The sequence below is a fragment of the Salvelinus alpinus genome, chromosome 31 (assembly GCF_045679555.1).
Source record: "Salvelinus alpinus chromosome 31, SLU_Salpinus.1, whole genome shotgun sequence".
NCBI classification, from domain to species: domain Eukaryota; kingdom Metazoa; phylum Chordata; class Actinopteri; order Salmoniformes; family Salmonidae; genus Salvelinus; species Salvelinus alpinus.
Window position 1 is genome coordinate 29,984,416 of NC_092116.1, and position 14,381 is coordinate 29,998,796.

The 14,381-nt window shown below is 42.8% G+C and overlaps 2 protein-coding genes across 2 annotated transcripts in view; both read right to left on the minus strand.

Moving 5' to 3' along the window:
- The window catches only part of LOC139561609 (zinc finger protein 721-like), a 39,990-nt gene that overhangs the window by 6,389 nt on the left and 19,220 nt on the right, over positions 1–14,381 (minus strand).
- On the minus strand, positions 842–6,141 carry LOC139561463 (uncharacterized). Its single transcript, XM_071378589.1, has 10 exons — positions 4,102–6,141; positions 3,838–4,014; positions 3,686–3,747; positions 3,517–3,603; positions 3,388–3,429; positions 3,147–3,319; positions 3,032–3,067; positions 2,381–2,933; positions 1,988–2,099; positions 842–1,893 (listed from the first exon to the last, which is right to left on the minus strand). The coding sequence occupies exons 1-8, from the start codon at positions 4,163–4,165 to the stop codon at positions 2,777–2,779; spliced, it is 798 nt and encodes a 265-aa protein (XP_071234690.1). The 5' UTR covers positions 4,166–6,141; the 3' UTR covers positions 842–1,893; positions 1,988–2,099; positions 2,381–2,776.

Below are 14,381 nucleotides of genomic sequence, written 5' to 3' on the forward strand. Positions count from 1 at the left end.
ACAGACATTTTAGATTTATTTAACCTTTATTTAACTAGGCAACTCAGTTTAGAACAAATTATTATTTACAATGACGGCATCCTGGGGAAGAGTGGGTTAATTGGCTTGTTCAGAATGACAGATTTTAACCTTGTCAGCACTGGGATTCAATCCAGCAACCTTTTGATTACTGGCAAAAACACACTAACCACGAGGCTACTTGCCGCCCAAGGCTAGTGGTGATAATGGAAATAGATAACTACATGTGGGGAAAACGTTATAATATGTTATAATACTTTTGTATTATGAATTGTATGAACTGAATTGAAAGACAACTCATTGTAACACAGGCGACTCCTGAAAGCTGCAACGGCTTGGGACTTCATTCTATAGCTAGACGACTCCTGATATCTCCAGGGGCCTGTTGCACAAAACTAGGATAAGGGATTAAGCCAGGATATCTTGGTGATCCTGGCTCAATTGATCCGTAATCCGGTTGCACTAAAGATGGATAGGGGGCAGGAGGATATGTTATGGTATAAATTACCATGGAGATTTATTCTGTGGAGCTAGCCTGCTCCAGACCAGGCTAAATTCCAGGATCTATTTAATCTCATCCCTAATGTCAGTCAGCAGTCACCACAAATGGAAACCAATAGTTATTTCACTGCTCACTATACATTGTTATCACATATAACTAGACCCACTGTTATTATTTAAACGTTTGTGATCATTAATTTCAATGATTTTGGATAAAAAATGATTTTTAGATGATGTTGCTATCATTAGATAATTTACAGTTTCCCATAGACTATAAGGCTATATATAAAATGATAGAATATTAGGGCCACAGAGGGGAAAAAAACACAAGTCATAATATTGTAACCAGTTGTTTTAAAGGAGGACAGTTGTTAAAATGACAGATGTGGGGCATTTCGTGAAATTGTACTTCAGTATGGTTTCATAAACAAAGACATGCTGATGTGCCAGAATATTAAGTATCACATTGTCATAAGTATCAAAACTGTAAAAACAATATGTAGCTTTTCTGCAGAAAGAACCAGCCTCATACATTTATGACTTTATCCTTTTTCTTCAGTGTGGCCCTAGTACTCTGTCATATAAACAAATACACATTCCATATGAATATAAAAACACAATGTGTAACATTATGTTCCTTTATTGAATAAGGACAAAACAAAGCAGGTAAACCATCAGCTCCTTTCGAAACTGAAGTCACAGTGACTCTACAAGATGGAAAGCACAGAATCCAAGCATATTATACAAAATGATACATACACATTCAAAGGTCTGTATATAACACACCCTGCATGTCTGCACACTAAAATAAATGCAGGACAAATCCATACACATCAACTGAACAGACAAATGAATGGATGCAGTAGCCTCCCTGCAGCCTTGTATTACACACAGTATACCGCACAAACATCATAAGAGGCCAAATTCGTCAAAAAACGAACCCCAAAAAAACCAAATTCCTCTGCCACCGCAGGACATTTAACCAAAATTGAAAGCACACATACTAACTAAAATAATTCAACACATATTGGTCCCTCAGCAGCCGACCACTGTCGTCATCAGGGAAGATTGCCGGATTGTCCCAGTCCATGGCTGGTGGCACTCTGGGGGCCCTCTCCTTCCTCAGGCAGGCCACATTGTGGAGGACAGCACAAGCCACAGTAATATCACATGCCCTAACAGGGCTGACCCTTAATTTGTGAAGGCAGTGAAAGCGTGCCTTCAGGAGGCCAAAGGTCATTTCAACTCTGGCCCTGGTCCTGGCATGGGCATGGTTGTAGGCCTGCTGTGCTTCCTGGGGGTCTGTGAAAGGTGTCAGGAGAAAAGGCTGGCAGCCATACCCCCTGTCTCCCAGCAACACACCAGAGAATTCACCTGTCAACACAAAATCTCATCATTACTACCTCATAAACACAGTGATATTCTTGACACAGCCATGATGGTTATAAATAGGGGTTGTGTGGCTTACCTTGTGATAGGCACTGATAGATTTCAGAGGCCCGAAAGATTCTGGAGTCATGGACTGAGCCAGGCCATTTTGCCACAACATTGCTGATCACACAGTCAGCATTGCAGACCATCTGAAATCATAAGATGAGGAATATTACACCAATCAATGCACATCACTGGCAATGCAGAGTGTTCGTCAATGGACAATATCAAAAAGTTATGTTCACCTGAACATTAATGCTGTGAAAGGATTTCCTATTCACAAAATCGGCCTCATGGGCACCTGAGGGGGCTTTTATCCTTATGTGTGTGCAGTCCACTGCACCAATGACATTGGGGAAACCTGTCACACAAAGTAATGAGTATCCTACTATGTGTTAACAGTTGTCCTGTAATTTGTAGATCCTCTTACCTGCAATCCTATAGAACTCCTCTTTGATGTCAGAGTCTTCTGTGGCCAGGGAAGGAGATGAAGACATCTGCTAATGCTTTGATAGCCAGACACACACTCCTTATTGTGCGGCAAATTGTGGCCTTGTTCAGCTGTTCTGCATCCCCCACTGAGTACAGGAAGGCTCCACTAGCAAAAAAGCGCAAGGCCACACAAACCATTTGCTCCACACTCAGTGCATGGCTCCGTGCAGTGCGGTGCTTAATCCTGGGACCCAGTAGTCTGCATAGATACCTGATGCCATCTGCAGAAAACCTGTATCTTTCATATAGATGGTCATCAGGGAAGGCCAGTGGGTCCAACCGGTCCCTGAAGACCCTTTCTCGCCTGAAGGCTCTCCTCAGCACAAGTGCTTCTTCATCCACCACATCTCGCACGAATGGGCATGCCATTGTCAGAGCAGAAAGGAACACACAATTTTGGGCCTTCATATAGGCTAGTGGCCACACCTGGTGCTGGGGGGGTGGGCAAAAGAGGGCGATGCCTTATAACGATGACTTGGTTGTACTGATTGCTGGGAAAATAAAAAAAACCTTAGAAAGATGCCACCGTCCTGTGTGCTCACAATAAGAGCTCATATGTCATGGCTCACTTGACTTTACGAGAATATACCTAATTTTTATTTTGAGCTGTGTCATCTTCTTGGAGCTGGGGGAGGAAAGAAAAATAATGATTAATACATTTGTGTTACAGTTAGCATACAGTGTACATTGAAGGCATATCTCACCTCCCTCTCAAGTTTTTTATTTCAAGGTCCAGTTTCCTAATTGTCCTCTTTTTTATTTCGGACTCCAGTGCAAGATTTTCCATCTTTTTCTTCTTGTACTGAATGTCTATGTCTGCCAGTTCTATTTGGCGCCGGAGGTGGTTGCCATACAACTTTCTGATAGCTTGTGAGCTCTGTGAACACAATACAATTAGCGCAGCTGGAATTTGGCAGGATGTGGTGTCCTTTTATTAATACGCACTATGTTGCCAGGCTGGTTTTCCCACTGTATAGCATCTGGGTCCTGTAAAAGAAATTAGATTTTTTGATTTTGATGAGGACTCCTCACCATTGTAGAGTAAATAGTACTTTCACAGTCTTAACATGATACCTCATGCCTTCTGGAATCCAGAGAGATGGTCTCCTCCTCATCATCGTCTCCATCATGTGCTGTTGCTGCTGCACTGGGGCCTTCACCCTATCACATTTAATCGGATTCATATTGAAGCTAGTAGACAAGACATGCCAGGCCTACAGTATGCCTTTGATGGAGTACTCACTGGATCAGCATCGTCTGGTGCTTGTGCTGGTGGCTCTAACAGGAACACAGTGCTGCCAGACACTGCAAGGCAATAGGTAAACCAAAGTCAGACAGTCCAAATTGATTCAATATGAATGTGGTTGTATCCCATGTAGAGATGGAAGGACATACCTTGAATGAAGCGGGTGGCATCTTGGGAGGAACCTATGCTCGTCTCTTTCCCCCCAGGGATCCCCTCTAAGACGGGCCTGCCTTTATTTAGCTCCAAGGCCATGTCCTCTGCTGGGGTAAGGTCAGCCTTTGGTGACCCACCACCCGTGCCTTGTCTGTGGGTATTCTTTTTCACTGCTAAAACAGTACAGACAATGTGTGAGCAGGCACCTTCTGGGTACAATATATGCTTGTGCTTTGTTAAATATTAGTCAGGGACCATACCATTCTGCAGAATGTTCTTGTATTTGATTTTGACCTGCTGCCATGTCCGTTTTGGCCCGTTCATGTTTAATCTACACACACACACACATTTAATGGAGTCACACTGCAAAAAATTACTTGGTATTTTTGTCTTGTTTTCAGTAAAAATATCAAAAAATGTATCATAGCTTTATACAGTGTGATGGAGTTACTTTACACAATTTCACTCATATCTGCAGTGCATTTCAATTAAAAATTTAACCGTTTCATAATTACAGTACAACTGCATTTTTGGAGATGTGAATTAAATATTTGAATTGTAATTGTGATGTTTCAGCGGAGCGGTGAGTGTGTAATTGTGCACTACTTACGCATTCAGGCGGTCTGCAATACTTTGCCACGCTTTTTCTCTTTGCTTTATCACTGTGGCGGTGTTGCCTTTCTTCTTAATTATATCTTTTACCTCCTCGTATGCCTCCATGAGGATTTGTGCTTCCGACGGGGAAAAGTACGCGGCTCTAGTTGCCATGGTAAATCAGTTAATCTGTGATCTGTGGCGGGGTCTATTTGAGTGAGCCGTGAGCGCGCACCTATCCAGGATTGGTTTCACCTGGCTTAATGAATCCGTGTCTGCTCATCCTGGCTTGGTCTTTGTGCAACCAATTAAGCCTGGACGCACATGTTTTGGCTTCATTGAGCTCAGCTGAGTCATTTATCCCGGATGTCTTAATTCTACTTTTGTGCAACAGGCCCCAGGAGTGATAAGTATCATGTTTTGTTGTCTTTATCTGTTGTGGTCTAGTACTGTCTTTTTGACAGCTAGGGCCATCTACTGTAGGTGCTTCCTGTCTTCCCAGCGGCCTACTTGGTGTGTGTGAGCTGCTGACTGCTCATTATTTGCAGATAGTTGTTGACACATCCAGGATCAAGGGGCAGGGAAATGTGTGACTAGTTTTGGTAATCAGTGCCTGTATTGGAGGGGGAGTGGTTTCACCTCTCCAAGCCAATCAGCAATTAGTACAGGAAGGTGTGCTCTCCACCTCTGCCAGGCAATCAGCAATTAGTACAGGAAGGTGTGCTCTCCACCTCTGCGAGGCAATTATCAATTAGTGTTAGTACTTCAGTTTCCCCTGGTTTCTCAGCAGCAGCTGTAAGCAGCGGTTTTGTGGCAAACTAAGACAGTCACTGAAACAAATATGGTTCTGCCAAATCATTTGAGGAATGCTCCACACCACTCTCTCACTTGATTATCTTAAATAGTTATTTACAGATTCTCATTTTGCTCTTTTGTAGCTTTGCCAACTATGTGTATAAATATATATATATATATATTACACCCCTTTTCTCCTCAATTCCTGATATCCAATTACGATCTTGTCTCATTGCTGCCACTCCCCAACGGGCTCGGGAGATGCGTCCTCTGAAACATGACCTGCTAAACCGCGCTTCTTAACACTTCTTCTTCGCTTCTTAGCCCGCTTAACCCGGAAGCAAGCTGCACCAATGTGTCAGAGGAAACACTGTTCATCTGACGAACGGGGTCAGCCTGCAGGCGCCCGGCCCGCCACAAGGAGTCGCTAGAGCGTGATGAGCCAAGAATAGCCCCCCTGGCCAAACCCTCCCCTTTATATTTGAAGGAGCAGGCTGGTGATTGTGACCCTGTTACTTTCTGGGGAAAGTTGGTGCCTGCAGCTGGTGTTCCTGTTCATGTCCCAGCTGATGTCCCTGTTGATGTCCCAGCTGGTGTCCCTGTTGATGTCCCAACTGATGTCCCTGTTGATGTCCCTGTTGCTGCCTACAGCTGATATCCCTGTTGATGTCCCTGGTCTCAAGAAACTGGGAGAGGTTGAAAATGTCAGTGAATACACTTGCCAGTTGGCCAGCAGATGCATCGGATTACACGTCCTGGTAATCCGTCTGGCCCTGTGGCCTTGTAAATGTTGACCTGTTTAAACGTCTTACTCACATTGGCTGCCGAGAGAGTGATCACACAGTCATCTGGAACAGCTGATGCTCTCATGCATGTTTCATTGTTACTTGCCTCGAAGAGAGCATAGAAGTCATTTAGCTCGTCAAGGAGGCTCGTGTCACTGGGCAGCTCTCGGCTGTGCTTCCCTTTGTACTCTGTAATAGTTTGTATGCCGGTGTAGTACGATTCGATCTTAGTCCTGTATTGATGCTTTGCCCGTTTGATGGTTCGTCGGAGGGCATAGCGGGATTTCTTATAAGCTTCCGGATTAGAGTCCCGCTCCTTGAAAGCAGCAGCTCTACCCATAGCTTAGCATCTGCTTCATCTGACCACGTTTCTATTGACCGAGTCACTGGTGCGTCCTGCTTTAATTTTTGCTTGTAAGAAGGAATCCGGAGGATAGAATTATGGTCAGATTTGCCAAATGGAGGGCGAGGGAGAGCTTTGTACGCGTCTGTGTGTGGAGTAAAGGTGGTCTAGAGTTTTTCTTCTTCTTCTGTTTGTACATTTAACATGCTGATAGAAATTAGGTTAAAACCGATTTATGTTTCCCTGCATTAAAGTTCCCGGCCACTGGGAGCGCCGCCTCTGGATGAGTGGTTTCCTGTTTGCTTATGGCCGTATACAGCTCATTGAGTGTGGTCTTAGTGCCAGCATCGGTTTGTGGTGGTAAATAGACAGCTATGAAGAATATAGACAAACTCTCTAGGTAGTTAGTGTGGTCTACAGCTTATCATGAGATACTCTACCTCAGGCGAGCAAAACCTCAAGACTTCCTTTGATATCGTGCACCAGCTGTTTACAAATATACATAGACCGCCAGCAGAGGCTGCTGTTCTATCCTGCCGATACAGTGTATAACTCGCCAGCTGTATGTTATTCATGTCGTCATTCAGCCACGACATGGTGAAACATAAGATATTACAGGTAATGTCCCGTTGGTAGGACATACGTGCTTGTAGCTCGTCCACTTTATTATCCAGCGATTGTACGTTAGCCAATAGTACCGATGGGAAAGGCAGATTAGCCACTCGCCGCTGAATCCTCACAAGGCACCCCAATCTCCTTCCGCGATACCTCCATCTCTTTCTACTGTGAATGACGGGGATGAGGGGCTGTTCATGTGTCTGGAGTAAATCCCTCTCGTCCGACTCGTTAAAGAACAATTCCTCATCCAGTTCAAGGTGAGTAATCGCTGTTCTGATGTTCTGTTGCCCAGAAGCTCTTTTCAGTCATAAGAGACGGTAGCAGCAACATTATGTACAAAATAAGTTACAAACAATGTGGAGGAAAAAAAAATTGCACGGTTGGACTTCTTCAGGCTAGGGTCTATTTTTCTCCACTTCCTGTCTGACTGACGTGCCCAAAGTAAACTGCCTGTTACTCAGGCCCAGAAGCCAGGATATGCATATAATTGATACCATTGGATATAAAACACTTTGAAGTTTGTAGAAATATTCAAATAATGTATGAAACTATAACACAATTGATAAGGTAGGAGAAAATCCAAAGAAAAAACAACCAGAATTATTTTATTTTTTGGAGAGCCCATGCTCTTTCAATGGAAAGCTATGGGTCCTATGCAATTTCAGTTCCCTGATTGAAATTCCTATGGCTTCCACTACAAGTCAAGTCTTTTGTCAAGGTTTCAGGCTTGTTTCTTCCCAAACGAGGAAGAATTTTGATCTTTGGTACTGGGAGTCAGAGTTGGAAATCAGTCTGTGCGCGCGACGAAGAGGACGCACACTTGCTAATTTTACTTTTCTTTTGAACATACTTCCTTCCGTATGAAATTATATAGTTTAATTACGTTTTAGGGTACTCTGCGACACATACAGTTTGCGCTGTTCTGTGAATCAAGTAGTACATATGAGATCTTCAGTTTCTTGGCAATTTCTTGCATGGATTAACCTTCATTTCTCAGAACAAGAATAAACTGACAAGTTTCAGAAGAACGTGCTTTGTTTCTGGCCATTTTGAGCCTGTAATCGAACCCACAAATGCTGATGCTCCAGATACTCAACTAGTCTAAAGAAGGCCAGTTTTATTGGTTCTTTAATCAGCACAACCGTTTTCAGCTGTGCTAACATAATTGCAAAAGAGTTTTCTAATGCCTTTTAAAATGATAAACTTAGATTTTCTAACACAACGTGCCATTGGAACACAGGATTGATGGTTGCTGATAATGGGCCTCTGTACGCCTATGTAGATATTCCATTTCTTTTTTTAAATCAGCCTTTTCCAGCTACATTAGTCAATTATAACATTAACAATGTCTACACTGTATTTCTGATCAATTTAATGTTATTTTAATGGACAAATTTTTTTTGCTTTTCTTTCAAAAACATAGGAGGATATTGCATATTTATACCTTTGTGTACCTATTTAGGATACATCACCATGAAGAGAATGACATTCACATCCATAATGATGCATTCCTGTGTAGTACAGATCAGGGACCCATGATGAAATTCCGTTATTGTAACTCTCTTACCAGGTGTAAATCCCTTTCAGGTACTGTAACAACCACAATATATGTTTTCTAACTCAAGGTGTCATGTTATAGCTGACGCCCCATTCTTTCTGCAGACATCTTGAATCTTAATTCGGAGAAGATATTTAATAATTTTTGGGGGGAAAACGTGGCCATATGACAGTGCATGTCAGAGCAAAAACCATGCCATGAGGTCGAAGGAATTGTCCGTAGAGCTCCGAGACAGGATTGTGTCGAGGCACAGATCTGGGGAAGAGTACCAAAAACAATCTGCAGCCTTGAAGGTACACAAGAACACAGTGGCCTCCATCATTCTTAAATGGAAGAAGTTTGGAACCACCAAGACTCTTCCTAGAGCTGGCCGCCCGGCCAAACTGAGCAATCGCGGGAGAAGGGCCTTGGTCAGGGAGGTGACCAAGAACCCGGTCACTCTGACAGAGCTCTAGAGTTCCTTTGTGGAGATGGGAGAACCTTCCAGAATGACAACCATCTCTGCAGCACTCCACCAATCAGGACTTTATGGTAGAGTGGTCAGATGGAAGCCACTCCTCTGTAAAAGGCACGTGACAGCCTGCTTGGAGTTTGCCAAAAGGCACCTAAAGGACTCTCAGCCCAGGAGAAAGAAGATTCTCTGGTCTGATGAAACCAAGATTGAAGTCTTTGGCCTGAATGCCAAGTGTCACGTCTGGAGGAAACCTGGCGGCACCATCCTTACGGTGAAGCATCGTGGTGGCAGCATTATGCTGTGGGGATGTTTTTCAGTGGCAGGGACTGGGAGACTAGTCAGGATCGAGGCAAAGATGAACGGAGTAATGTACAATGACCCTAAGCACTCAGCCAAGACAATGCAGGAGTGGCTTCGGGACAAGTCTCTGAATGTCCTTGAGTGGCCCAGCCAGAGTCCGGACTTGAACCCGATAGAACATCTCTGGAGAGACCTGAAGCAGTGCAGCATCGCTCCCCATCCAACTTGATAGAGCTTGAGAGGATCTGCAGAGAAGAATGGGAGAAACTCCCCAAATACAGGTGTGCCAAGCTTGTAGCGTCATACCCAAGAAGACTCGATGCTGCCAAAGGTGCTTCAACAAAGTACTGAGTATAGGGTCTGGATACTTATGTAAATGTGATATTTCAGTTTTTAATTTAAAAAAATTAATTAGCTAAAATGTCAACACCTTTTTTTGCTTTGTCATTATGGGGTATCGTGTAGGCATATTGATGAGGGGGAAAAAACAATTGTATCAATTTTAGAATAAGGCTGTAATGTAATAAAATGTGGAAAAAGTCAAAGGGTCTGAATACTTTCCGAAGGCACTGTATATAGACAGGTGTGTGCCTTTCCAAATCATGTCCAATCAATTGAATTTACCACAGGTGGACTCCAATCAAGTTGTAGAAACATCAGAAGAATGATCAATGGAAACAGGATGCACTTGAGCTCAATTTCGAGTCTCATAGCAAAGGGTCTGAATACTTTTTAAAATAAGGTGTTTCTGTTTTTATTTTTTATAAATTTGCAAAAATGTCTAAACCTGTTTTCGCATTATGGGGTATTGTCTATATAAAGGGGGGGGGATCATTTTATCCATTTTAGAATGAGGCTGTAACGTAACACAATGTTGAAAAAGGGAAGGGATCTGAATACATTCCGAATGCACTGTATACAACCTCTTTGTTTTGGTTAGGCACAAAATTACCTTCATACTTCCATTCGTTTTTTAAAACCGGTACCGGTTACCTTCAGACAATTCCTGTGACACTTGTGGGGGTCGTAGAGCAAAACGGAGACCACCATCGTGTGAGAATCTCCCCTTTCCACAGTGGGGTCCCATTAGTTTGTACCCCAAACTGTTCAGACGCTACCAAACGGAAGTTGGCACATCAACGGTACCGACTTCAAACGAGTCTCCTGACAAATGTGGGGGTCGTAGAGCAAAACGGAGACCGATTTTTCAGGATATCTCATGGCCTGACAAACACCACTCTAGCTATGCCACCTTTCAGCACAGATGCGGAAGTGCAACATTTGTGTATTGAGACATCCAATGGGATTTATTTTGTTATGTAACTTAGATTGACTCTAGGTTTGCTTCGACTCTTCCATCTAGGTTGGCAAGTCGTAAATGTCAGTTTCCTAGTTCTGACTATCAAGTGAACGCATAAAACAAAAAGAAGCTATTTGGTTAAGGGCCTTCCTCAACGGCACATCGACAGATTTTTCACCTAGTCGGTTCTGGGATTCGAACCAATTCCCCAGCTAATCAAAAGGAATATTCAATGTCTCCAATAAAATGCAAAGCTAGCCAGCTATGCTATTTCAATAAGCTTTTCGTGACAGACAACTTTTTAATCATACATGGTGAATCTTTAAACTTTTCTTTAAAAGTCGATTTAACTAGTGATAATTTGCTTAAACAGTTTACTAATTGAGTAGAACTATAGCTAGCTATCAGTATCTACATATGAACCTATTCTACATAGTTGTATCTCCGGTGTGATCCGCAGCAGTCTCCGTAGCCGATCATTCTCCTCCTGGTACTCCACTACCGTTTTCTCAACTGCCCCGAAAATCTCCACAGCAGCCGCCGTTAAACGCTCATTTAATAAACACATGCAGCAACTGTAGTTCAGACATTTTCAGCTGGGTAGCTTATTTAGTTCAGTCAGTATGTCTTTGTTTACTCCTGCTTCAGTCAGCTATTTAGTGCTTTCTAGTCAGGCAGCTTAGTGTCCTACTCAGAAGACCCTTTTATAAAGTTATCTCATTCAGCCTATCGGCAGCCTAGATTCCCGGGACTTCAGGTTAGGTTACTGTAGGACCCCAGCACACACGTGGTCAGGAACGTGCTTCTCCATCATGATGAGCTCTACCAGTCTTTCCCTCCTGATGAACTCTTCCTTCTGTGGACTGAATTCCCTTTTCATTCATATGTAAGAAACTACAAGTTAATATCAGTACCGTATAGGATTCCAAGAGTGGTCAGATGTGTGAGTGTGGGGACATCTTCTCCAATGAAATCCCCCTCAACCTGGACATCCAGCATCATCTTTGTTCTGACCGGACATTCTGTAGTGGTTGCTACCGGCAACACCTAAGGTGTCTTACGTTCATGGTCCTTAAGATTCTCTATTACCCATCCTTATTTTTCATGGTCCTTACGAGCCGGATGCAGTAACTGCTATAGCATGAGGATGCCAGTCTCCAGAGAAGACCCCCCCCCCCCCCCCCAACAGTGTCTAATCGACTGAGATAGATTACAACACACCACTCCTACGAGAGTGAGCAGCTAGAGGGTTCAAGCGGAGGGAGCATTCCCTCCCGGTCGACCCTCAACCCTTCTCACTGCCTCTATATACAGTACGTAACACCCTGTGCTACTCTGATTTTAGCTATCTGTTTCACTCTAAACGGACAATCTGTAGACCGGGCTTCATGACTACCTCCACAATTACTACACTGTTGGGGCTCGTTCCTCCAGGCATGTTTCCACTAAATGAACCCCCCCCCCCACCCCACATCTTGGCTGCTCCTTCCTACACCCTGACGCTACGTGGCCAAAAGTTTCCTCGTCTCCTTCTCAAAACCCATTGGAGAAGGTCAGTGTGGGGGAGGAACTCTGACCAGAGGCCTCTGGGTTTCTCAGCCAATGGGTTTTGAGAAGGAGACGAGGAGAGAGAGGACGCGAGGACATGCAATTACGAAGGTGTATAAAGATGGCGGGCACCGTGTACTTATCACAAACGCCTAATTTTCTAATTTTACCATATTGTACTGTGCTCTCCGTTACTCTTTTTTGTATTGTTATTAGCACAATATACATGAACCCAATTCTAGCTCCAAGATGGCGGCAATTTAATACAACTATGTAGAAGAAGTGTGTGGGTATAGAGTGGTGAGGAGGAGAAGGAGTCTACTGTGTCCAGAAGCGACTTCACCATTCATTTTCTGTATTCAGGTTCACTCAAACATCGTTTTAAACTTTGTTTAACTATTGACAGTTACAGCTGATTTCAGGATTGTATGTTGATTTGCTCTCCCTAAATATTTGTAATCTGATGTATTCGATTCAGTCTCTGAATTGTTTAATCAAACTTTTTTCCCCCTCCTGAATTAGCCTAGTGCGCCCAGCTATATCCTGTCCCAAGGTTGTTTTCCCCGGCTAAACTAGCTGGCTAGCTGAACTATGCTTATTTTCATCCTCATTGCCAAACTTCATAAATACTACACCCTCAGCTTCAAAACTAATTTGCTAGTTATACAATAAGACAATAAAACTTTACTATTGTTTTGTTGAATAGTCATGACTGTTGCGAGCAATGTCATAAAAGACAACGGTGGCAAAGGATATCATTGCCACTTAGTGTGGGTCCAAGTTCAGTTTTGAGATCCAGGTGTCATTGGCGTAGGGTTATAGATGGACGTTTCTGACAGGTCTTGGAACTGTTACAACGGGCAGCCTCTCCCTGCTTGGCTCGTTGGGATATGTATTGATTTTGCCAACACAGCCAGATATGTACACGGTCTTATACCCTTAACCTTTTTAACTGACTATCATATTTGTTGATTGAATCAGACTTTATTAATATAATGAGTAATCCAGGAATGTCACGAGTTAATTAAAATGATAAAATAGCAACTCTACAGAGCACCAATGGCTACAATGAATGGCTAAATTACTTCCGGACAGGAACGGTCAGCTGAGAGCTCACCACCACTCTATTGTTGACAATCAGATAGAACAATGAGCCAGATGTTTCACCAGATGTATGAACCTGCAGCATCCGGTTGGCGTTTCGACACACCACCAAATATGGTGATGAGATGAAGGCCAGTGGGAGAAGATGGAGCGAGATGGGTTTTTGCTGACTTTCTGCTCATTTTCTTGTTGATGAAACATTTGATCTCAATACAGTTTTCCGTTACCAAAATTAAAATATGTTATGAAGAGAATGGACTAAGTTTTCTAGACTTTACTTTTTTTACCCCAACGTTTAAAAAAAACCTGTTTAGAAGGAGGAATGGGCGAATTTAGGTATTGCACACACGAACTTCAGAATGGGCGTTCCCTATCGGAAATATGCAAATAATGCTATAACGCACCAATAGGATCTCACTAGCTCGTGGTTGTTCTTCCCACTATGATTAATTTGCTCATAATGGAAATAACTGGAAACGACTGTGGTCACAGATAGATGAGACAGATATTTCACTGGATGTATAAATGTGAGACATCCGGTTGGCGTTTCCTCTCACTACCTAGTGAGAGGAAGCCCAGTGGACGGCAGTGGGAGAAGATTCAGATTCAGATTTTGGCCGACATTCTGCTAATTTTCTCATAAAGGAAACATTTAATCTCCATACAGTTGTTTCCAAAACTAAAATCTATAACAAACAGATTGCACTAAGTTTGGTAGACTTTGATTTACCCAATTGTTTGTAGAGATTACTTTGTTTAGGACGAGTGCACTAGATAGTGGCCGTTTTCCTAATGAACGTTATGCTTATTCAGCAAGGCACAAATGGTCTTCATCCTCTTCTTGGCGGTAGCTAGCTTGTCCCAAGTAGATATCTAGATGGCTAGCTAATTCACATTAAAAAACGACTTAGCTTAAATAGCTAGAAATCGATTTCTTTGCAAGTTTTCCCACTACTAAGTTAGTACTCCTTCTGTGAATCAACTTTTTTTTCACGATAAGAAACATGTCATAAATAAAATACCTTGTTTATTGTAAAATGGAGGAGAGGAAAATCCTTGTTCCAGCTTCCAACAGACGTTGAACAGTATGTAATAAATAATGAGAAGATGCATTTGGAGTAATTATTGCATGGTGAGGCAC

Bases quoted from the DNA above. Each gene is read 5' to 3' on its own strand.
- LOC139561463 (XM_071378589.1), bottom strand. From the start codon at position 4,165: ATGAACGGGCCAAAACGGACATGGCAGCAGGTCAAAATCAAATACAAG. The intron at 4,015-4,101 runs GTATGGTCCCTG...GTACTGTTTTAG, and splicing joins CAAGAACATTCTGCAGAATG to CAGTGAAAAAGAATACCCAC. The intron at 3,604-3,685 runs GTGAGTACTCCA...TAAATGTGATAG, and splicing joins CACCAGACGATGCTGATCCA to GGTGAAGGCCCCAGTGCAGC.